Consider the following 24,540-nt stretch of genomic DNA (forward strand, 5'->3'; position numbering starts at 1 on the left):
GGGGACCTTGGGGAAGAGTTGAAGGGGGGAGGGGAGAAGCAGGGAGGGGAACAGAGAAAAATGTAGAGCTCAATAAAAATCCATAAAAAATGTAATATATAATTAAGAAATATAGATTATTAGATAGTCATCTATTAATCCATCCTTTAGTCATGTTAGTTAGGTTTTCTAGATATATTTCAATTAAGACAGATAATCTTCACCACTTTAAAGACCTACAGAATTTGGTATTTAAAATGTTTTAAGAACTTAAAGACATGTGAGACATGTCTGCTTCTGGCAGTACCAATCTATTTCAAGAGGATGATGGGCATCAAAGAGGCTCCTTATGAAATTTGCTAGCCATTTGGGCAAGAAACTGCTTTTGCCTGGACTGCTTGACAGTATACCATATAAACTGGACATGCAGGGCCCAAAGAAAAATGACTGGTGAACTTGCCAAAAAGAAGGTGAGACAGTCCTTTAGGGTTCCTCCTTCATGAAAGAGTGTGCCTGACATTCTGCAGGACACAAAAGAAAGTGACTAACAAACTGTCAATATAGGTGAAACTGTCTTTCAAATTTCCTGCTTTATGGAAAAGTCGGCTGATGGAGGACAGTTATTTGTCTATGTGTTACTTTCATTGGTTAATAAAGAAACTGCCTTGGCTTTTGATAGGACAGCAGCTTAGATAGACAAAGTAGACAGAACAGAATAATGGGAGAAAGAAGGCAGTGAAGCAGACACCATGGAGCCAGCTGCCAGGTCAGACATGCTGAATCTTTCCCAGTAAGCCACCACCTCGTGGTGCTACACAAATTACTAGATATGGGTTAAACGAGTATGTAAGAGTTAGCCAAGAAGAGGCTAGATATAATGGGCCAAGCAGTGTTTAAAAGAATACAGTTTCCGGTATTATTTTGGTTGTAAAGCTAGCCTTGCGGGAGCCGGGCAGGACGAAAAGCAGGTCTGCTTGCCTAATCACTACAGTCTGCCAGATACTATGGGCCTGTAGGCTGAAGATCAATGCCCCAATGTTACAGAACTTTGGGTAACTGCCCAGGCAGCGAGATGTCTCTGTTAACTCTAGAGTTTTGGAAGTTGCTTACAATGCACTTTCCTGAGGTTTTTGGAGTTGAAGGCTAGATAGAAAGGAGTGGTCCCCTTACCCCACATCCTCTCCAGCATAAGCTATCATCAGTGTTTTTGATCTTGGCCATTTTGACAGATGCATGATAGAATCTCAGAGTTGTTTTGATTTGCATTTCTCTGATGGCTAAGGATGTTGAGCATTTCCTTAGGTGTCTTTTAGTCAATTGAGATTTATCTGTTGACAGTTTAGGTCTGTACCCCATTTTCTTTATTGGATTACTTATTCTTTTGATGTAAAGTTTCTTGAGTTCTTTGCATTTATTGGAGATCAGTCCTCTGTCCAATGTGAGGTTGGTGAAGATCTTTTCCTATTCTGTCAGCTGCCATTTTGTCTTATCGACCATGTCCTTTGCTTTAGAGAAGTTTCTGTTTCAGGAGGTACGATTTATTAATTGCTGCTTTCAGTGTTAGAGTTAGGGAAAACTCTGAGACAGGCTAGCTTCCTTACCCTTGAACTCCCAGTCTTCCACTACCCTGGGGTAATTTATTTCTCAGCACGGTCACGGATTCGAAGTGCCCAGTGTACTATGAAACTCTAGAATTACATAGGAAATAATCCTATTTGCTGCACAAAGGTCTTATAAAGATTAAATGACTGTATGTATTACAAAGTATCTAGCATGAAAAAGGATTCTCATTTCACCAAGATTTCTTCAATAAGTCTTCATCTTCTGATTACAATGAAGCACAGAGAGCCTGGGGCAGATAAACCCTGAGGTCCTGTCTGACTGGTACCCAAGAACAAACACACTAATCAAGAATAGCAAGCAGGAAAAGGGAAACGAGAGGATCAGTTGTAATGACCTGGGAGGAGGGACAACCACACTGTGAGAAGATGAGAGTTTGAACACTGAACAGGAGTAAAATGGATCCTGTGGTCAGAGAGAGCCATGGGCAGAAGGGATAGAGACATGGAACCAAACTTTCAGTAATATAGCAACTTGGTTTCACTTATTTATATATCAACAACTGATGTAAACTTTTTTCACTTGGAAAATGTATTTCAATGAGATAACGAATATTCAATTTCTGGTGTGGCTTTTATGAAGTGATAGAAGCCTGTAACCTACATATTGGTAACATTTAATTCATACATTAAAAACTTTAGAAGCATTGCAGGACATATCACAGATTTTTCCAGATTTTATCTGGTATGTTCAATTTACATATTCATAAAAATGTACCCATCTTTTGGAAATACAGGAGAAAGAATCCTTTGAAGTGTGATGACCATGGGCAAAAAAAAAAAAAAAAAAGCTTATGGTTCTGTTTTGCTTTTAATGAAAAAGAAAAGAACACATTAGTCTGACACGTCCAGAACTCTCAATACCAGAGCTCTGGTGTTTACTGTGATGGCGATCAATATTAAGAGTCTGCTGGGGGCCGGGGCGGTGGTGGCGCACCCCTTTAATCCCAGCACTCGGGAGGCAGAGGCAGGTGGATCTCTGTGAGTTCGAGACCACCCTGGTCTACAGAGCTAGTTCCAGGACAGGCTCCAAAGTCACAGAGAAACCCTGTCTCGAAAAACAAAACAAAACAAAACAAAACAAACAAACAAACAAACAAAAAAAGAGTCTGCTTGGCACTAGTAAGGGAAAAGGTGGGAGCATACTGAGAAGGTTGTCACTCAGAGCTTGATCTCTGAAGTCAGAGGGAAAAAATTAAGACTGTCCACATTTCAATTTCCCCAGAACCTACATAAAACAAATGGTAAAAACTGATAAGTACCCAAAATTCAAAGCATAGCAACCTCCCTCAGGAATGGCTCTAAGTTCTCCAGGACAGCAGTTTTAGAGAGAAAATACCTGCTGGCTGCTAACTGGAATATAGGCCTTTGTAGCTACTATCTGCCCTCTTTGGGGAGCTCCTGTCACCATCTTCAAACCCAAGCACCTTCTTGTTTTCATACCTTATTCCATTTTCATCATGGTCCTGTACAGAGCTCTGCTGTCCTGAACAAGTTTACAATAATTGTCTTAACATTTTTACATGCTAATTCTGTCATTTCTGGAAAGTCCTCTGTATTAATCTGAATTACACAGTCTTCCAAACAAATTTATAGAATTGTCAGGATTCTGACTTTCACAAACTCCACAACCTTTTATAAACACTTCCTGTAGACATTCTTTCAATCCTATAACCAAAAGGACATTTCAGAATATAAATATGGCATTGTCACCTTTCCCTGCCTTTAGAATAAAGACAAATGAATCCACCTTCTACAACCCCTTCCGCTGTGCTCTGCTGCTATCCAAGCTGCTCCTTCACACCCTCTACTACTGGACACACACCTAGGGCTTAGTCACAGCCTCACCAGATGGCACATCTGTTTGACTATGGTGTGGACTAACAGCCTGGAGGTGCCATGCTCTTAGATGGTCAGGTCACTAAGATTTAACTCAAGCCTCATTTTCACTGGCAATGCTTCTCTGACTTCCTCCTACTCCAGAGCAACACAGGGCTCCAGACAGAAATCAAAGGCTTATTCTCATGTCCCTAGAACTCTCTGGATCTCTGTTCTCAAAGTCTCAGTGAGCATGTATAATTTGGTATCTTTTTAAACCATAAGCCTGAACCTTGAGACCACAGATCATGATTACTTGTACCCCAGTGTCCAACATAGGGTCTGGGTGGCATCAGCAGTATGCAATGTTTGAGCAAAGGCAGATAGGCAGGAAGGGATGGGAAAGTCTCTGCTATGAGTATGGCTACGGCATCTATTCATGAGGCTGTTTGTAAGAAGAGCCTCACAGCCGAAGGTGGAGGCACACGCCTTTAATCCCAGCACTGGGGTGACAGAGGTAGGTGGATGGATCTCTGTGAGTGTGAGGCAAGTCTGGTCTACAGAGTAAATTGCAGGACAGGTTCCAAAGCTACAGTGAAACCCTGTCTTGAAAAACAAACAAGAAGAAGGAAGAAGAACAGGTTGAGCAGAAGTAGCAGCAGCTTTATTTGTTTGTACAGAACAGTTAAGAGCAAGAGAAACAAGCAGCTCCAGTTCAAATCTTGACTTAGGATCTGCATCCTTCTCCATCTATGCCATTTAATAAAACATATGGGAACTTGGGAAATTATTTAATTCCCAATCCTCAGTTTCTCTCTAATGAAAACATTATTTATGACTTCCAATGCTCCCACAAGAAATAAGACAACCAACTAAGAGTGCTTTAGCACACACTGGGACACACATAGCAGTGGGCAACCCTGGCAGCCTGCAAACTATAAGCTTGCTTTTTCTTCCATTCAGCAGCTACAATGTCTGCAATAGCTCTCTATCTATCATTTAAATTAGGACATGGGAGCTAGAAAGTTGGCTCAGCGGTTAAGAGCACTGGCTGCTCTTCCAAGGGACTTGGGTCCTAGCTCCAGCACCTACGTGGCAGCTCATAACTGTCTGAAACTCTAGTATCAGGAGATTCTATGCTATTTTCTGACCTCAGTGGGCTCGAAGCATGTAAGTGATAAACTGACATACATGCAGATAATATACCCATACACATAAAATTAAAATTAAAACAATAAAATGGGAAAAATAGTGGGGGGGACTCTAATTAGGGAGAGGAAAAAATATAAATACAGAAGGAAGGGAGAGGGTAAAGTAACAGTCAAGATGTCTGGAAAAGTCATAAGGAATCATACTAACTGTCTGCCTAAAAATAACTACACTACACTTAAGTTACTAGATAAAGATATATGTATAGTTTACGTGAAATTTTCTTACCTGGGCTGACAATGCTCCCTCCCTCCACTTTACACAACCATCATAATTCTTAACTACACTGTAGATATTTGTCCAATTCCCACACATAAATGTAGTCTTCACCCCTGATCAAGGAAATTTCTCTTTCCAACAGACAGAAACCATTGCAGAAAACCACAACTAATCTAAATGCAAACTTGTGCCATCCAGTCCCAAGGGATATATCTACCACTCCTGCAACTAAGGCTTGGGGATCACTGCTGAAGAGGGGGAAGAAAGGCCGTAAGAGCCAGAGGAACAGGGATTTGCTGTAACAGTGTCAGAATGTCAGAAGCTAGACTCATAAAGTCTCCACGACTGCCTAAACATGAGCTGAACAAGAACAACACCAAAGACATGACGAACTAGATGGGAGGAGGGATCAGACCCCAACCCTACACAAAGAACTACAGGCATCTAACAAATGCTGAGAACAGAAGAAATACAGTGCCCAGGGAAGATCACACCAAGTGGTTATCTAAAACCAAATAGTCTTCCCTAAAAATTAATATACAAGTAACATTATACAGACTGAGTAGGTTGAACTTATGTGTTTAAGAACACATGAACACACAATGGTTTAAGAAAAGAGGCCATAAATTTGAAAGAAAGAAAGTGGGGAGTGATGTGGGAGTGTCATATATCAATCTGTTGATTTCATTGGTTAATTAAAGAAACTGCTTGCCCTGATAGGTTAAAACATAGGTGGGAGGAGTAAACAGGAGGAAGAGGAAGTGAGGTAAGAATCCTCAGACAGATGCGAGATAGCTCTGCTCTCAGAGACACACGTGATGAAGCTTCGACCCAGGATGGACATAGGCTAGAATCTTCCCGGTAAGCGCACCTTGGGGTGCTTACACACATTATTAGAAATGGGCTAAATTAATATGTGAGAATTAGCCTAGAAGAGGCTAGATAGAAATGGGCCAAGCAGTCTTTAAATGAATACAGTTTGTGTGTTGTTATTTCGGGCATGAGCTAGCAGGCGGCCGGGGTGCTGGGGATGCAGCCCCGCCGCTCTTATTTCAACAGGGGAGGGGTGGTGGTGGTCTAAGGGAGGGTTTAGAAGGAGTAAAGGGGCCAGGTGGTGGTGACACACACCTTTAATCCCAGCACTCAGAAGGCAGAAGCAGGTGGATCTCCATGAATTGGAGGCCAGCCTGGTCTACAGTGTGAGTTCCAGGAAAGTCAGAGCTACTGTCTCGAAAAACAAAACAAAGAAGAAAAGGGAAGAGGGAAATGAAGCCATTATATTATAGTTTCAAACAATAATTTTATAAAACTAAAATAAAAACAATAAATGAAACAAAACATACTGAGGTTGAGACCTTCCTGGTCGTTCCTGGTGAGTAAAAACCTGTGACAGAAGTTGTGTGTGTGGGGGGGGGGTTGTGCACATCTTTGATTCCAGCACTCAGGAGGCAGAGGCAGACGGATTTCTGTGAAGTCACCATCAGCCTGGTCTACAAGAGCTAGTTCCAGGACAGCCAGAGCATTTACACAGAGAAATCTTGTCTCCAAAATGCAAAACAAACAAAAAACCAAAACCAAAACAAATCTGTGACAGGCAGAGGCTTGCCCTATCAGACACCTGGAAAAGGCCTCCCTTGCAAGGTAGGCTTGAAGCACCTGTCCAGATGTGAACATTCCCATCTCTTCCACTAGCCCACTGCTTCTTTCTGCTTTAGGTCTGCTGCCACACTATTCCATCTCCAGGGTCTCTCTCAACCTAAGGGCTTCTGTTGCCCATTCCCAGGGAGTTTCTCTGACTTCAGGCTAGGTAGTCATAAATGGTGTCCTTCCTTCAAAGCACTCAGGTTCATTACCTGAAAAATGTTTTTAAGTTGTCTACTTCCTTTATGAGACTACTGAAATAATGAAAGAGAGACAATGTCTATTGCACTTAGCACTTGTACAGCAACAGAATGCCTGAAATGTAAGAAAAACACTCAGTGAATGTTGCTGAAATGCATGGATGAATACAAATGATAAGGGAAATGAGCCAGATACCAAGTGCTATTACACTTGATAATTTCTTCTACCCAACACACTGTAAATTTTTGAGTAAAGTGATAGCATTTCTCTTGTTCTTCATTTTATCCTTCCTTAACATCTAGGGCAAAGAACTCTAAAAATATTTGCTGAAGGAATGTCAGTGGCTGCCAAAAGTGAGGAGTAAAGATGCACAGGTGATGCACAGGGCTCTGGAGATTAGGCAGGATATCCAAAAAAAAAGGCAGAAAGGCGTATCTGACTAGAGAAGAGTAGGAAAACATAAAATATTGTTGCCAGTTAAAAATGGGAAGCTTTAACATGCACTGAAGTGCAAAAGGGGAAGGGCTACTTAAGCTAATAATATATTTAGGCAAATGGTTCTTGAAGACGACTCTACCAACATAAAGTGGAAGTGGTGACCTAGAAAGGGGAGGAGAGTAGATGGAAATGTGCACTTGGTGTGAGAAGAGACAGATAAAGAATAAACCAAGGACACCCAATAGCAAAGCTAGCTGGAAACATCAAGGAAAGTCCAACCTGCCTAAATACTGTGACTCATTTATGAGATACCAAAGTATCACACCATGGTACAATCACTTGCAGTAAGAGAGTGCTAAATCATACTGCTGTGTTGAATGACTGCTAGAAATCTGTAGCTGTAGCTGGCTATAGTAATGGGATGTAATAGCAACAGAAACATGTTTACCATGGATTTTCTCATTTTTTTTACAACTGTTATAGTGTGTACCACATTTTACACACAAGAACACTATACTGCTTGGAATCTATGTAGCACATTCTAAACACCCTGCTCCAGTAACATCAGATTTAAAACCAAGTTTACGGCTCTGTACTCTACACTTTTAACTGCTATACTACACTCTGATAAAGAGAACAGACAAAGATGTTAATATGTTTCTAAGCATCTATGAAAAATGATGATGTCTGATGCTTAATGAAATAAACTCTTGACTATATAAAACCAGCAACTCTCCTCAAGAGCTGAAGATGGCTAACACTGAGTGGAGTGAAGCAAATAGACCTTAGGATGGTGGTCTGCACCACTTGGCTAGACCACAGCCTGGTATATTTGGCACTGTCCTTTTATAAGTTGCAAGTGGCTACCATGTATTTCTCAAATGGCATGTCTGAGTTAAGTCTACTTTAAAACTGCAAATAAACATCAGATATTAAAGATTCACAACCACAACAAGATCTAGAAGTGTGTATTTTGTGTATAAAAGTTTTTATGATGTTGACAGATTTTTTTTTTTTAAAGACAGGGTCTCATGTAGCTTACACTAGTCTGCAGCTCCCTAAGTCATCAAGAATGACTCTGAACTCTTGATCCTCCCATTTCTACCTCCCAAGGGCTGGGATCACAGGCATTTGCTATCATGCCTCATTTTATGAAGTGCTAGAGATGGAACTCAGAGCTCCCTGCATGTTAAGCAAACAAGCTCCCAACTGAGTCACACCTCTATATCCCCACCCCTGCATGCTGAAATAAAATTATTATAAAATTTAAGCTTATCTTTTGCTAATTTTAAAAATGCGACTATCAGAAAATTTGAACTGACCAACATGCCCCGTGATTTCAGCTGACTTTTTACTTCTGAACACTGTGGCTGCAGCCCGACACTCCCACTGCTGGGCATGGCAGTGATCTCCAAAGGTGCACTGCTCCAGGACTACAGCAGGCTCTTCAGGCTTTTAGGAGCTCACCTATCAGAAGCCTGATAAACATCACAGTAGATAAGAGACTAGAAAAATGATGAGTGTCTAAGGGACCACCGAAAAAGGAAGGGAGGTGCTCTAGTGTACATAAGAGTCATGATATATGATCAACGTCTATGCATAAAAAATGGGAATAGTAAAAATTACAAGTGAAAATCCCTCAATTATCTATAAAGTAGAGTAAATGTAGCTATGTGTGAAGAGCTGGTATATATCTCAGGCTTCTGACAGGGTGAATGTCACTGAGTTTTCTTTTTCTTGCACAAATGGATGTTATTCAAAAGATACTGCTCCATTCTTGGCTCTAATGGAGAAAGATAAATTAAGGAATGTTTTAGCAGAACTTACAGGTCAGAAATAGTTAGCTGATCTTCAGTACAGGGAAAAGGCAGTTTAATGGAGAAGAACAGTCATTTCAAAAACTGTGCTGGAGCAACAAGCTATCAACATATAAACCAGGCATCCAAACCTAAACCTCCCCTCCAGGTTGAATCCAAAGCATATTCTTTTCTCTGTCACCTTCCTGTAGCACTGAGAATAGAACCCATGACCCTACTCCTTGCACATGTTAGGGAAGCGCTCTACCACTGAGGCATCCTAATCCAGGTTTACCAATCTAAATAAACAAAAAGCACACAATCATACAACTTCTATAAGGAAGTGTAGAAGGAAAATTTAGGTGACCTGGCTATAATGAGAACCTTTTAGATACAACTCCGGGACCAGAAAGATGGCTTGGCAAGTAAAGGTGCTCACCAAACCTGAGGACCTGTGTTTGATCCATGTGGTTGTCCTCTGACATCTACATGAATGTTGTGACATATACTTCACAACACACATACACATGCACACACCCAAGCATAAAAATTTAAAAAAAATGGAAAGACCACCACCAGCAGATCTGTGAAAGAAAGAACGGGTAAACTGACGTCCACTAACATTGAAAACCCCTGCTCTGTAGAAGATACTACAAACATACACTGGGAGGAAAGTCTTCACAAAGCATCTGACAAAGGAATTGTATCTAAAAACACAAAGAATTCTTAAAACTCAACAATAGGAAAACAACTTAATTTCAAAATGAACAAAAAATCCTAACAGCTCACTCAAACAGCCAAACAGCAACAGGTATAAAATATAAAATGCTCAGCAACATCCATTAGAGGATTGCAAGTCAGCACACAACCTGACCACTGCACACCTATAAGAATAATGTCCAAATCCCAACTGCACTGAATGCTGAGAGAAGGTAAAACAACAAAATTCTCACCATTCACTGGTGGAAATACCAAATGCCAGAAGCCTTCTGAAAGACAGCTGATGGTCTTACAACACAGGCTTACCTGACCACTCAATTCAGGAATTGTGCTCCAAGTACTTAGTCAAATGAGATGAAAACTCCCATGAATACAAACCTGCATGCAAACACGTACAATAGCTTTCTATGTGATGGTCAAAATATCAGAAGGAAGAGATACTCTTCAGTGGAAACTTGAGAGAGGGAAAACAGTATAATGTTATTCTGTTGTAGACCTTAGACCAAGGCATCAGTAAATGATCAAATGTGTTGCTGTAGTAAGTATATACTGAGATCTATAAGCCAGAGGGATTTTCCCCTTCAAGAATCACAAACTATCTACAAAGAAATTATAGTAACCTGCCCAAATCTAAACAAAACTTTATAAGCCATATTTTCTGAACAAAAATTCAATAAATATGAAAAATGCAGTCTAAATTGCTCAATCTAGCCATGTAGGAAGACTGAAGCTGTTTCAGTCAGTGCCTTCCCACTGTTTTTTCTCAGAATCAGTATATCAAATAACCAGAAAGAAAACCAAGCTAAATACCACAATTAGATCTTACAAATTACAAACACAAGTAAGAATCAAGGATGCCAAGAAACCTCCATTCCTTCCCTGGGGCTGGTCAGCTGCTGCAGTTTTCACAGCACAGGGGCAACTAGGTGAACAGTATTCTTATAGAAACGGTTTTCTTAACAATCAAACCAAAATTGGAGAAAAGCTCTTACATGCACCTAGCAATTTGGCCCCAGTGAATGAAGTGCTCTTCCACAGTCCAGCCCACTGGGGAAAGACCAAATAAGGATCTATTCCAGTGCATCAACACTAACAGGCTGAAAAGAAAATCCTCCCCACAATGCCCGACAGGCAGGGATTTCAGAGATTTACTTTGCAGACTCAGACTGGCTTACACTAAACAGGACTAAGGAATCTGGTGTCAAAGACAACTTGCAAAAACCTCAAAGGCAGGCTTAACTCGGCACTGACGGGGGAGTTCTGAGCTGACCATGTGATGGGTACGTGGAGGAACGCACCATTGAAAGCCATGCTAATTACAGAAGTTGACAAAGTAACACGAGATCACTCTAGTAGGGTCCCATGCTACACATAACCTAAGCTGATCACCTATTTGAACCTTCCTTTCAAGTTTCTTTTTAAAAATTCTTTTAGTTTGTCATCTTTTCTTTAAAAATAAAAAAGTAAAAGCCTCTTTTCACAATTATGAAAAAATAAGGAAGCTAAATCATTCTAGATTACCAAATGAAATATATATTTATAAAAATGAAAAAATTTTCATTATGAATATTTTACAATTTCAATTCTCTAAATATGTATGGCAGGAAAAGGTGTTCAGGAATGGCAGTCTAGACCATGGATTTTACAATTTTGAATTTTAAAGGTTTTTCTTTTATCTTCTTTTAACTTGTGGTGAGACAAACAGACATTTTAGTTCTCCTATTTGAGCATGTTGCATCGATGTGGATAATTCAGTGTGTTGTTCTGTGCTATTGAACCAGTGACGGGAGGGATGATGAAGGAGGAAGAAGCTAAAAAATGGAGGGTTTTAGGTCTAGTGTTCTGTATAATTAACAGCTTTAATAAAACAGCTTAGAAAGCTGCAGACATTTTTCTGCTTTTAGTGGCATTTATTTATGGATGTGTATGTGCTATATGTGACGTGTATGCGACCTGTGAAGATCAACATCTGGTGTCTTCCTCTACAAATCTTTACTCAATGAGACCTCGCACTCAACTGGCTAGGCTGACAAGCCAGCAAGACCCTGGGGTCCTTCTGTCTACCCTCTTGCACCCAGGAAAAAGCTAGCTACAGCAGCTCACACATCAAATCCTAGCTCTAGATAGATCCAAACAAGGATCCTGGGGCTTATTGGCCAATCAGCCTAGAGTAATAGGTGAATTCCAGGTGAATGAGAGACAGTTTCAAAATGACAAGGTGGACAGCTCCTAAGAAATGACACTGAAAGTTGTTTTCTGTCTTGTATATTCACTTGGGCATATGTAGAAGTGTGTGAGTATACCATGTGTCCTGTATGGGGACTGGTACCGTCTCTCTGCAATCTTGCAGTTGTGTTTCTCCTATAATCATGATACCTTCCAGCATCACTTAACATTTAACTGTTGCCTGGTGTGCAGAAAGTAGATTTTTGTTGCTGTTGTACTTTTTAAAAAGTACTGTTCTTAAAGCTTACATTTTAAATGATTATAAAGTCAAAATAGGGAAAAACTGATCACATGGGAGTCCTTCAGTCTTCTCTGGAGGTGACAGCTCATGTCATTGTAGTCCAGACCAAGGAAACTGACACTGGCACAACACTGGTAACAAATCTTACTTAGTTTCTGCAGCTTATGTGTGTGTGTGTGTGTGTGTGTGTGTGTGTGTGTGTGTGTGTGTGCATGTGTATGTAACCTTCACTGGGAACAGAACAGAACAGAGAGGTATTCTCATACATCTTCCTCCCAAATACTGTCTTTGTCTCTGAAACCATTTATGTGTTCTCTGTCTCTGTGTCTGTGTCACTTTTAATATGTTATATAATGAAATCACATGAGACACAACCTACAACCTTTCCAAAGTGACTTAGACCTATTCATGTAGTTGTAGCAATGGCTAGTTCCTTTTTTTTTTTTTTTAAATCTCTGAGCAGTGTTACGCTGGACAGATGCAGCATGGTATTTAATGGTTCACCTTTTGAAGAACATTCCAATTTTTATTATAATCATGTCACTAATTCACACAGGGAAAATATAACAAGTCATCAACTAGCAAAGAAGTAGTGCTATGGGTTGACCTGTATTCCCAAGACAATACACTAAACTTCCAGCCTCTGGCATCTAGTACAAATATGTCAGTACTCTGCTCTGCACGCGAGTCGAGCAGAACCACATATCTGTGCCTCTCTTCTTAGCTTTTTTGACATAACCTTTCCTGCTGCTCCTTCATGTTTCACCTTTGTTGTCCCAGGATCAAGGCAGTTGAACCCCATGTTAACTCTGAAACACAGCTGGCTCTTCTCAAACCTTCTGTTCTGACATGCCATTCTCTATGGATTGTGCATTTACCCTGGGCAAAGCCCCTCACGGTAGAAGCTAGTCTCTCCTGTACTTCCAGATCTGCCACACAGTTCCACTACAGTAAGTGTGATAGGGAAGAACTGGGCACTGGTAGAGACCACTGGGTTAAAAATACCAATCCTGCCCCTTACTGTGTGGTTAAGGAAGCTATTTAGCCTGAGTTTAGTTTCTATTGCTATAAAATGGAGTTTCATTCAGCTCCTGTCTGTTATTCAGTTGCCATATAACCCTAGGCCAGCTGACTCATGTCTGTCAGCTTCAGTGGCAACACTAGACAGCAGCTCCAGGGTTTTAAATCAAGTATTGCTCCCTTTCTTGTTGCTCATTTCTACTTCATACTGAGAAAGATCTCAGTACCTTCCAAAGAACAGCAGCTGAACCCTTTGTCTAAGCTAGTGAGTATCTCAGCTGGAATGGCTCTCTATTGACACCAAAGCAATGAAGATGATCTTTACACCCAAATTTACTCAGGGAAATGGAGGGCAACATCAGAAAGAGCTTAAAAGCAACTAGGTATAGTGGTGCACATCTATAATCCCAGCACTTAGGAGGCTGCGTCAGGAAGGTCCTGAGTTTGAGGATGGACTACATTTCACAAAGGAAGAAAACAATGAAAGAAGAGCTAGAAGAAAAAAAATTCATGTTCAAATTTAATGTCCCTAGCCCTAACTAAACTAAAGCTGACTAGATAACTCAGCTAAACATGGGCAGGGAGGAGAAATTTCCCACTGTATTTTGCTGTATCCCATACCCTACTCCTGGGAAGACGGTGAACTAGAAGAGGATGCCTATCAAGAAAGGACGGAAGCAGGGCCAATGCAGCTAAAGCAACTGTCAAAGCAGCTAACTGTGCAGGCATGGAAGGCCCACCTTCAAGCAAGGATCTTTAATATTAACCGCTAAATGAAAAAGAGAGCTCAGTGATGGGAAAGAGGCAAATCATGGCTGTTGAAGAAAGCTGAGGTTCAGACGGTTCACACATGGCAGGCAGGATCACACAATACCCTGATTGCCATCTCCTGTGAGGTGACCTTCAGCAAGTACCTGAGCCTGAGTCCTTCCTTCACAGACAGAGAGGATCAGTATACTCACCTTCATGGCTGGAAGAACAAACAGGATACCAGGAATGAAGTGGCCTGCTAAGTGACAGCTCATGGCAAGTGCTCAGACACGGGTCTACCCTCATTACCTTTCATGCTACTCTCATCCACATAAATTCATTTCCTTGTGTCCATATCTGGAAACTTGCAAGTTTATTTTTAAGCAGACTCTGAGGCCCAAGACCTGGGGAGAACTCTGAGCTACAAGAGTGTTAAAATCTGGTTCTCTGGCTAGTGTCTAGAGAGACTGATATGCCCAAGAGTGCAGATTTGATGGCTAGGAGACCACTGGGAACTAGAGTGGGCAAGAAGAGAAAGGATTACTTGAGCTTTGGCTCCCGTCCTTCGCTCGTATACTGCCAACAGATGAGCCCGATGAGGTCTTGCACCCTAGCGCTGGCCATTGTCACCACGGTCATTGGTAGCAGTCTGTCCTGGCTTGAATGCAGGGGGAGGTAGACGTCGATCTTCTTAGTTGCAGTTGTACCCACATGACCCTGTGGAGGGAGCACATGCATGAGAGAGTAAAGCACACAGCTGTGGTCTTGCAGGCACTGTGGGTCCTAGCACAACTCTGCTGGTCTGGGTCAGCACAGCCATTTCCTACCCTTTCTGCATAGACCTACTCTAGGGTGGACAAAGTCTATATGCAGGAAGGTGAATGTACTCTCCTAGAGGAACAAGTGTTAGTGTGAGCAGAGCTGGTACTTGAACAGACTGGTTTGTTATCAAGTCTCTGCCCCTGGAGAAGACACTAACAGAGCCTGGCATTGGTTCCCTGGTAATAATCATGTCTCTCCTGAAGAGGCTGAAGAGGAGGCACTCACACTGGGACAAGAGCCTGTCTATGTGCCTGAGACATAGGATACTAACACCATTGGCCAGTGCACCTGCTTACTTAAGTGCCACACAAGTTCAAGGGTCCTTGATCTTCACTTACTGCTCAACCCACATGACTCTATGCACTCCCGATTCTTTCCACATACTCAGCCCTCCTCTCTCTGCATGCTCCTTTTGGCTCTCTAGGGCACTCGCAATAGTCAGCAACAAATCAAAGCTGCCTTTTAAAACATTCTTTTACTTCTATGACTCAAGCAAAAACTGTCTGGGGAGGGCATGCCTCCTCTGCCATTCTCTCAGAACAGGACTGCTTAGCTTCTCTCCGTGTTCTCCCTCTCCATAATTCTCTCTGTACCTCCCAAGTTGCCCTACTGCCCACAGTGGCGTCAAACTCATGATCCATACGCTTTGGCTGCAGTTACAAGCACATTCCCCCACAACCTGCTCTTCAGTCTTCTTTTCCAAGATCCCCAAATCCTCAAGCTCAGGTGGCCATGTAGGTAGTGCTTTCCCCACTAACACTTCCAAACTATTATTTCCTCTTTTCTTGAAAAAAAAATTTTGTTCCATTTACTTCCAACCCACACAACTATAGCTTCCTCTCCAGCTCTGTGCTACACGGCCTAGAGTCATCCCCTTTCCTCACCGGAGACTAGAGCTCCGTCTTCTTGGCTCACAATCGTACTGACTGACAAACATGTCACAAGGAGAAAAGAGCACAGACATTTAAGTTTATATTGGTGCACTTCACTGGCCCCAATTGTCTCCTACCCCAGGTTACAACAGCAGCCTCCTCATTGCAGCAAGTGGTCTCAGCATGAAACAGCTACTTCTTTCTTTCTACTGTCTTCCTAGGAAGCTCTAGGACAACTACTGCAAAACTGAGCTTCAGTGGAGAAGAATGGTCTGTTTAGCAAACAGCAGTGGGATGACCAAAGAGAAACATGCAAAAGGATGAATTTGCAATCCTACCTCATGGCATATATAAAGATCCAAACGTAAGAGGTAAATATATAAAACTTATAGTAGAATAAGTGTTCTTGACTTTGAATCAGGCACTAATTTCTTTAAATGACACAAAGTATAAGCAACAACAACAAAAAAAATCAATCAGTTTATCAAAAATCTTAAAATGTGTTCCCCCAAGAATACTGTCAAGAACATAAAAAGGTGAACTACAGAAGGGGAAGGAAGAACTGCAATCCATTTATTTGGTAAGGGCCTACCATCTCAAACAGGCTGAGGACTCCCACAAGGCAATATAAAAGATAATCCAATTAAGATACTGGCAAAGGATTTGAGCAGACATTTCACTGGAGAAAATATACAAGTGGTCAATAAATACATGGTGCAAGTCACAGCCACAGAGAAGTAGCTAAATAGCCATGGTGTGCACAAACAAACACACGTACACACAATTCCCTGAGTGCATGCACACCAGTAGAGTGCTTCTGACTATAAGTACATCCTGGTTTTGATGTGCAGTATGAGGGAGGGACCTGACACTAAAAGCCAACCACATTACAACCTTCTTTGAATTTTTCTAGTGAGTGAATGACAATGAATAAAGTCCAAACTCTCACAGTACTGTCTGATAGATCTGGTACCCACATACCTCTCCATCATCACCCAATGCCAACACCCTTGCCTGCCCATCATGGTTTAGCTACCTTGGTCTGAACACACTCCTGGGATGTGTATCTGAACACACATCTCATTCCTACAGGCAAGTCTACCCCTCTGTTGCTGAGCAGACTCTGAAGTCGACTGAAAACAAGCAGCTCCTCAGGAATCCTCCAGGCTCAAGCAGCAGACTGGCACTGCTGAGACAACAGTCTCATGGACCAAACAAATTCTGGGTTCTTGGCTTTCCCACCAGGAAAAAGCCACAGTTGAACTATCCTAAACACAGCCTATAAACCACTCAAATAAATCCCCCTGACATAGACAGACAGACAGACAGACAGACAGACAGACACACACACACACACACACACACACACACACACACACACACACACACCACCTTTCTTATTAGATCCAGTCTATTGCTTTTACTGTTTCTTCCTTTTACTCACTGAGTCGTCTTGCCAGTCTACTTTTTATCCTCACGTATCCCTTATCTTTCTGCAGAACTACAGCTGAGGGGTCGCTGGACTGACTTCTCAAGATGTGAAAACCCACTGGGGATGACAACATGAATCTGCTTCATAAACTGCAGCATGCTTCCTATGTGCAGAGCAGCTTGCTAGAGGCTTTCGATTTCAGATCCATTTTGATTTCACAATCACATGGGGTCCAGAGTGATAGCCACGAGCTCTAGAAAGAATACTGACTATTCTAGTAAAATCAGATTTGTTTATTGCTCTGGCTCTATTTCATTTAATTTTTAACCTAATTCTAAGAGAAGGTTCTACCAATACCCTTATATTCCAGCAAAGAAAACTAAGGCTTCTGAGGATACAGTGTTCTGCTCAAAGAACCACGGTTCAACCTGAGCCATCGTAACTCCAAAGTCACTATTCTGAATATCAACTCCTTTCGCCCCTTAGTCAGTCAGTCCAAGTGCCACTAACCCCCATTCTCAGCAGCTCACCTTTCCTTTCCCTTTGTCCTCATAAACACAACAAAAGCTCCACCTGAGCAGCCTCCCAAAGAAGGGTCTAGATCTGAAGGGCTACTCTAGGACAGACAGGGACTGAGACCCCCCCCCTCTGCTCCAAACTGCAGGACAGTTATTAGGTTAGCTGTTAACCCTGTTTATTTCATATGAAATAACAATAAGCACAGAGATGCCTAGCAAATGAATGAAGCGCTTCATCATTTTAATCTTCTAATTCCACCCTTGTACAAATCTTGAAATTATCTTATTTTAATGAGAAAGCTCTTTTGAAAAAGCTCCAGGTGGTGGCAGTGAGCTCAACTAAGAGTCCCTGTGTGGCAAGATTTAGAGAAAATCATCTAAAACATAAAACAATCTATCAACATAATAGAAAGTAATTAACTTATAAAAAATAAGGTGACCAAAGGATTAAAAGTATTCATCACACATCAAGAAAGCAATATTCCAGAGGCCTAACATCCAACTATTAAAAAGCAACTAGCAATAAACAAAGATCATGTCACACAGCAATTTATGCAATCCCCACTACAGGACTGGGGAGATGAAGCCATAATTAGAGCACAAGAGAGGGCTTCATGGGAAAAGGTTCAGCTGTACCTTTCTCCTCTCTCGGGCATTCAACAAACAGCCACTGTAACACATGCTGGGACCTGAATATCAAGTCTAATAAACAAAGTGCTGAGCAGCCCTTCAGCAATCTCCTGGCTGCACACAGTCATGAGCACTCTAAGAAGGAAAAGGCAGGCTGCCAAGAGAGCCCAGAGGCAGTCACCCTGGGACGGGTTGGTAGAGGCATCTTAGGAAACAGCCGTGCTCCCTCAGAGTCCCGAGAGAAGCCACGGTCATGTTTACAGTCAGCACAATAGGGGTGGGGCAGAGGTTCCAAGACATGGTGATTCTATGAGTGATTTTAAGTTTTTGCTTTGTATATTCTATAGGGATTAAATAATAATAAGATTAAAATTAGAAACAAAATACCATATTAACAAACAACAACAACAAAAAAGGAGATAAAGACAGCAAGAGTAACTACCATTCAAGGCTTAAGGGCATAAGGTAAGAGAACAAAGTTCCATGTTGGAAATGCAGCCCATGATAAGGCATTAAGTAAATATTTACTAGGAACATACTATGTGGGCTAGGACTATAACACCACAGTAGCTCTTCTACCTACTAGCATAGGCAAGGCCCAGAGTTAAATAATTTTTATTAAAGAAAGATAAAAAAGATGAATCCAGCTGGTGAGATGCTTCAGCAGGTAAAGACACTTGCTGCCAAACCCGATGATCTGGGACCCACCCAGTAAAAGAATGGAATGGACTCCCTGAAATTGTCCTGAGGGCACACTGTGGCCCAAGCAAATGCACATAAGTAAGTTCTCAATATGTAACTTAATCAACTTAATCTTGGTGTTTTGCTTTTTTAAATAATGACTAATAGCCAACAAATGTGAAGCTGATCCAAGCTCTCCAGAACAGCCCTAAGCAGGGGAAAGAAGGCAGAGCCTCAGGTGCAGATCTGAGGCAACAGAAGAGTACTTCCTCCACACAAGGGCAACCCACACAGAGCGACAGAAGTCCAGAACTCAAGCCTCCCAACTGAGGGCTCTGAAAATGTTTCTGGGACTTCTCATTCAGACAGGGTTCTCCGCCATGAGCTCTTCTGTCGTCTGCACACTCACAAGGCTTTTTGTACCTAGTGGGTGACTGGCTCACACAGACTAGGAACTGCTGCAACTCTTTCTTGCCCTATCTTCTACACCACTGACCCCAAAATGTTTCTCAAACCTTGCTCTTCTGTGCTCACGGCACTGGCCCAGATGAAAGCTGCACCATCTCTCGGCCACACCAGAACAGCAGCATTCCAAATGTCTTACCTCAGAAGCCCACCTTCCACAGCCCTACCTCCTTTCTGCCAACAATGAGAACTCTTTTCTCAAACCACAGCTCACGCCGGTCAGAAACACACTATAGCTCTCCACTGACTCGGTACACCTAATAGCCTGGTCAACCAGACCCAGTGCCTCACTGCTACAACACACAGCAACAGTTCAGAGTAGAGTAGAATTGGATCGAGGTTTGAAGATCTGCTCTGACTCTCAGCTAATCTTTGACACCTCTCAAAACCTCCGCTTTCTCAATAGACTCTCTCATACATATAACATCCACACACAATCACTGACCAAGGAATGAAAGCTTTCCTCTGTCCTTCATCTCAAATGTCTCTTCCAAGAAGGGGAAGTCCAAAATAACTGCCTCTCCTCTGCTTCCTAGTAATCCGGTTGTCAGGACCTTACATTTTACTGTTTGCTGTATCCACCTCTGCCTTCTTTACCAGCTCAAGAGTGAATTACAGAAAGGGAACAACTGCTGTGTGTGCCTTGGGCCTGAAGTATGGCAGAGGTTCAGGGTTAGCTTGCTGAGCTGCACACACTCCTCACACCTTCCTCTTCTTTCTTATCCCATGTAAATGGACTGCCTCTGCCACTCCAAACCACTCTCTTCTCTGAAATGTCTCCTGCGCATAACACAGGACCTGACATATAGCAGGTGAGGAATAATGATCTAAAACATTTCATTACACTGCAGTTTACAGAGCTGAACATTATAAACATCCCACTATTGTAAGCTGCATTCTCTCAGGCATTCTTTGATATAAATATGAACATATTCCAGGTGTAAATTATTGGGTTAAGTGATGAGTCTTTTACCTTATGATACATTGGAAAGGCTCATTCTTTTGAAACCGAATGTCATCTAATCAATAATTAGATAACAATTGATAATGATATGTTAATAATAATAATTAATAATTTAATAACTGGCTTTTCCAATCCATGTGTCTCATTAACTAAAGTACTATATACCCTAAATATATAAATATGTAACCTATACGTGTAATGATTGTTCTATCTCTTTAAGAGACAAGCCACGCCCACTCCCTCCCCATCCACTGAGGCAGGCTGATCTTCAGCTTCCAGGCTGAGCTCTCTCTTTTTTGTCTTCTTCTCTCCCCATTTCTCCCCTTCCCCCACTTCTGTCTCTCTCTTCTCTCCCCTTCTGCTCTCCCCACCCCCGTTCTTCTCCCCTTCTCCCTTCCCCCTCCATAACTCCCTGAATAAATATCCAACTTCACTCTGCATGGCGTACCTATCCATGTATCTGTCTCTCTCGCCTGCCCACCTGCCCACCTGCCTGCCACCATCACAAGGAGACCTGGAGACATGCTGCGCTGTCCCTGCTTGGGACTTCCTGCTTACCGCAGCAAACTCATTTTAATATGTCAATTGCTTATAAAATTAATTTCAAGATATATACTTTATAATTTCCAAAATAGAGAAAGCAGAAAGAATAAAGAACAACAGGCTCAGTTTCAAATAATTTTTTAAAAAAATAATTTCATGTTAAGCTAGATGGTGGTATACACCTTTAATCCCAGTGTTCAGGAGGCAGAGACAGGCAAATTCAAGGCCAGCCTGGTCAACATAGACTCTTAAAAAAAACAGAAACCCCAAAACAACAACAAAATCCTGTATTTATTTTATGTGTATGGGTGTTTTGCCTGTATATATGTTTGTGTGGCTGGTGCCTGAGGTGGCCAGAAGAGGGCTTTGGATCCCCTAAAACTGGAGCTCCAAACAATTGTGAACCACCCTGGAATCAAATCTAGGTCCTCTGGGAGAGGAGCCAGTGTTCTTCACTGCTGAGCCATCTCTCTAAGCCTATGCCCACCTGCCTCCCATCTACCCCCTGCCATGCACACAGACTTTTTTTTTTTTTCCGAGATAGGGTTTCTCTGTGGCTTTGGAGCCTGTCCTGGAACTAGCTCTGTAGACCAGGCTGGTCTCGAACTCACAGAGATCCACCTGCCTCTGTCTCCCGAGTGCTAGGATTAAAGGTGTGTGCCACCATTGCCCAGCCACACAGACTTTTTGAAAGAAGGCTTCACTATTTATCCCTGGCAGGCCATGGACTTGCTATGTAGATCTTGCTGACCTCACACATGTGATCTTCCTACCTGTGCTTCCTGCATGCTGCTGGGATTGCAAGACTTGCATGGCATCTTAAAATCGTCTTTAATTAGGAACTGCCCACATCAAGTAAGTCAACTGAACTAAGACTTTAGAACACATGGCTCAGTTAGGAGGGCTACTTAACAACAACCTTTCCAACAATAAACTGAATAACAGATCTCCAAACTGTTGCTAAATGTTCAATTGCTCTGCCAAGGGAAGGAAACAGAAAGGACAGACAGCTTGGCTTCTGCTTTTAGAAAGACAAAAAGCAGGCAACATTATTTAATTAGTCACAACTGCACAAGCAGATCATTATATGTAATTTTGATGCAGAAATAAATGTATCAGTGTATCCAGACAATTGTAATAATGCAAATTGATAAAAGGGTTACTTGTAGCCTTAGAAAGGAAACATTCTGTTTCAAAAATGGTGACTGTGCCATTCTATTGACACCTTTCTCCTTCACCTCATCAACAGACACAGAAAGGTACTGTGTTTTACAGGTGCCAGGTGAGATCTGGAATACGCAAATGCTCACTTCTCTTGGAATATTTAATGGCTTCCATTTGAAGAGAAGTAATATTTTCAAACAAAACCCAACATAAGGCAGATTATCTAATTATGAGAAATAAAGAGGTTCTATATAATGGAGGAAAAACTTCTAAACACCACAATTTCATGGACTCAGAAAATGAACTCATTTTTTTTACATTCAAAATAGAAGCAATGAATATGAATAGATTTTTGTATAAAATTCTATGACAAATCCATTCAGAGCTATAGAGCTGGCGTTGTACTGCTATCTTAACCCTCAATAAATCTGGACTGCTTAAAGGCTATTAAATTAACATTTCCCAGATCTGGCACCTGTAGTCAAGTTAATTTGTCAAAAACATTTCTATAGTTTGTCACTGGACACTGTATTTTCTGACAAGCTTAAAATAAAATTGAAAAAATCTCATTAATTTCCTCTGAATCACCAACCTTGGTTCCATTAAGCTTTTATTATCAAGAACGTCAACTGTCACTCCTTCTTTAACAAGGTCAAGTTCTGATCTGGTGCCTCTCGGATCTTTGCCACCATAACATAAGCTGGGAGGGAGCACAGTGTGCAGTGCCCTGGCAAAGAGCACAGGCTGTAACTTACACCTGCACACAGTACCACTATAGTCTGTACCACTTAAGCTTTCTGAGTCATGATTTCCTCATAACAAAGCTTGACGACCTGAGTTTGTATCTTCAGAACCCATGTAAGGTGCTAGGCATTGGGTCAGGCACAGTGGCACATGGCTTTAACCTCAGCACTTAGGACACAAAAGCAGACAGATCTCTGTGAGTTCAAGTCCAGTCTGGTTCACAAGCAAGCTCCAGGCCAGTTAAAGCTATATAGTGAAACCCTGTCCCAAATAAACAAGAGAAAGTTGGGACCCAGTGGCATAGTGCAATATGGTCAACTAATCTAGCCATTGATGATCTTCAGGGTCAGTGAGAGAGCCTGGTTCAAGAAAATAAAAAAACAAACAAACAAGTAAATAAAATGAAAAAACAACAGAGGAAGGAACCAGAGTCAACCTCTCACCTCTACATACACGTATGAGAACACACAATGTATACACTATATACACACACAATTTGAAAAGCATAGATAATAACAGTTCTAATGGGGTTTCAGAGAGAGCCTGGTAAGATTGCACACAGAAGCACTCACTTCTCTGTCTGATCTACAGTAAAGGCTCATGAAATACCCATTGTCCACCATGTTTGTTATATCTTTTCCTGCTTTATAATCACAGACCTAAAAGTTTTTATTGACATCCATAGACTTGAAACTCTTTGACACCTTCTGGGCACCCCCTTTAAAACATCCTCAGCACATAGTGTCCCACAGCCTCTCCTGTAAACCTACACTGACGTGGCCCTGCCTACTGCTGAAGTTAGCCTTCTGCCTTACTCCCAGGGACAGTCTTGGTGGTTAAACTATTTCTTTCTATTGGATATTCCTGTAGAATCTGCCCACTGATCTTAGTTCTAGCCTAATAACATCTAGACGAGCCTACTGCTGCTTTACAGCCTCCCCTTTAAACATCCATGACCAAAACTCAAAACACACAAAACCACCCCAATTACACAGTACTGTGGAGTACACTGGCCTGCAGCCCTTTCAAGAGGACAAGACAGAACAGGGAAACCATAACATTAGATCAAATGTAAATCTATAGTCCTAAATTTGAACAAGGAAGTCGTTGCTCCAAGGAGAAATCTTCTCTATTTAAAATATTTTGATGGGGCAGACGAGCGAGCAATGCAGGCGGGCAATGCAGAGGACGCAGGCGGCAGGGACCAGCGCGCAACACCAAGAGCAGATCGCCCCACTACAATTAAATCAAAGAGGTAGGCCTTTGGTTGGCGAGGTACCTGGCAAACGGGGAGCCGGGTCCTGTTCCTGAAGACCCTTCTGAGGGGTGAGAGGGATCGTGGCCCCCGGCAGGAGCCAGGAAACAGAGCGAGGGCAATTTGTAAGAGAAGCCTCTGGTCAGCAGAGAAACCTGATCCGATTTTAAAAGACTGATTAGATAGCATCGATAGGAGGAGATGGGCAGGTGCCAAGGCAGAATTTCACCCAATAATCTGAAAAACAACATGAAAACACCAGAACCCAATGATCTTACAACAGAAGGACTTGAACACCATAACACAGAAGAAGTGGAAAAAACTGACTTTATGAAAGCAATAGAGTCCCTTAAACAACATGTAAAAAACACCCTTATAGAAATGGATGAGAAGTATAACAAAAAGTTTGAAGAAATGAGTAAATACGTACATGAGACCCTGGGAAACCAAGAAAAAATGATCAAACAGGTAATGGAAACAGTTCAAGAATTGAAAACTGAAATAGAAGCAAGGAAGAAAACACAAATTGAGGAACAGCTGGATATGGAAAATCTAGGTCAACGAGCAGAGCCT

The 24,540-nt window shown here is 41.8% G+C and overlaps 1 protein-coding gene across 7 annotated transcripts in view; it reads right to left on the bottom strand.

The window, feature by feature from the left end:
* Mapkap1 (MAPK associated protein 1) overlaps nt 1-24,540 on the bottom strand; it is a 224,137-nt gene that overhangs the window by 113,553 nt on the left and 86,044 nt on the right. For all 7 annotated transcript variants that reach the window (XM_050161678.1, XM_050161674.1, XM_050161675.1 and 4 more), the window contains one exon: nt 14,422-14,594. In XM_050161678.1, coding sequence (XP_050017635.1) covers nt 14,422-14,594 — 173 coding nt within the window. The remainder of the gene's footprint in view (nt 1-14,421; nt 14,595-24,540) is intronic.

The sequence above is a fragment of the Alexandromys fortis genome, unplaced genomic scaffold (assembly GCF_014885135.2).
Source record: "Alexandromys fortis isolate MF-2015 unplaced genomic scaffold, M_Fortis_MF-2015_v1.1 scaffold_74, whole genome shotgun sequence".
Classification (NCBI taxonomy): domain Eukaryota; kingdom Metazoa; phylum Chordata; class Mammalia; order Rodentia; family Cricetidae; genus Alexandromys; species Alexandromys fortis.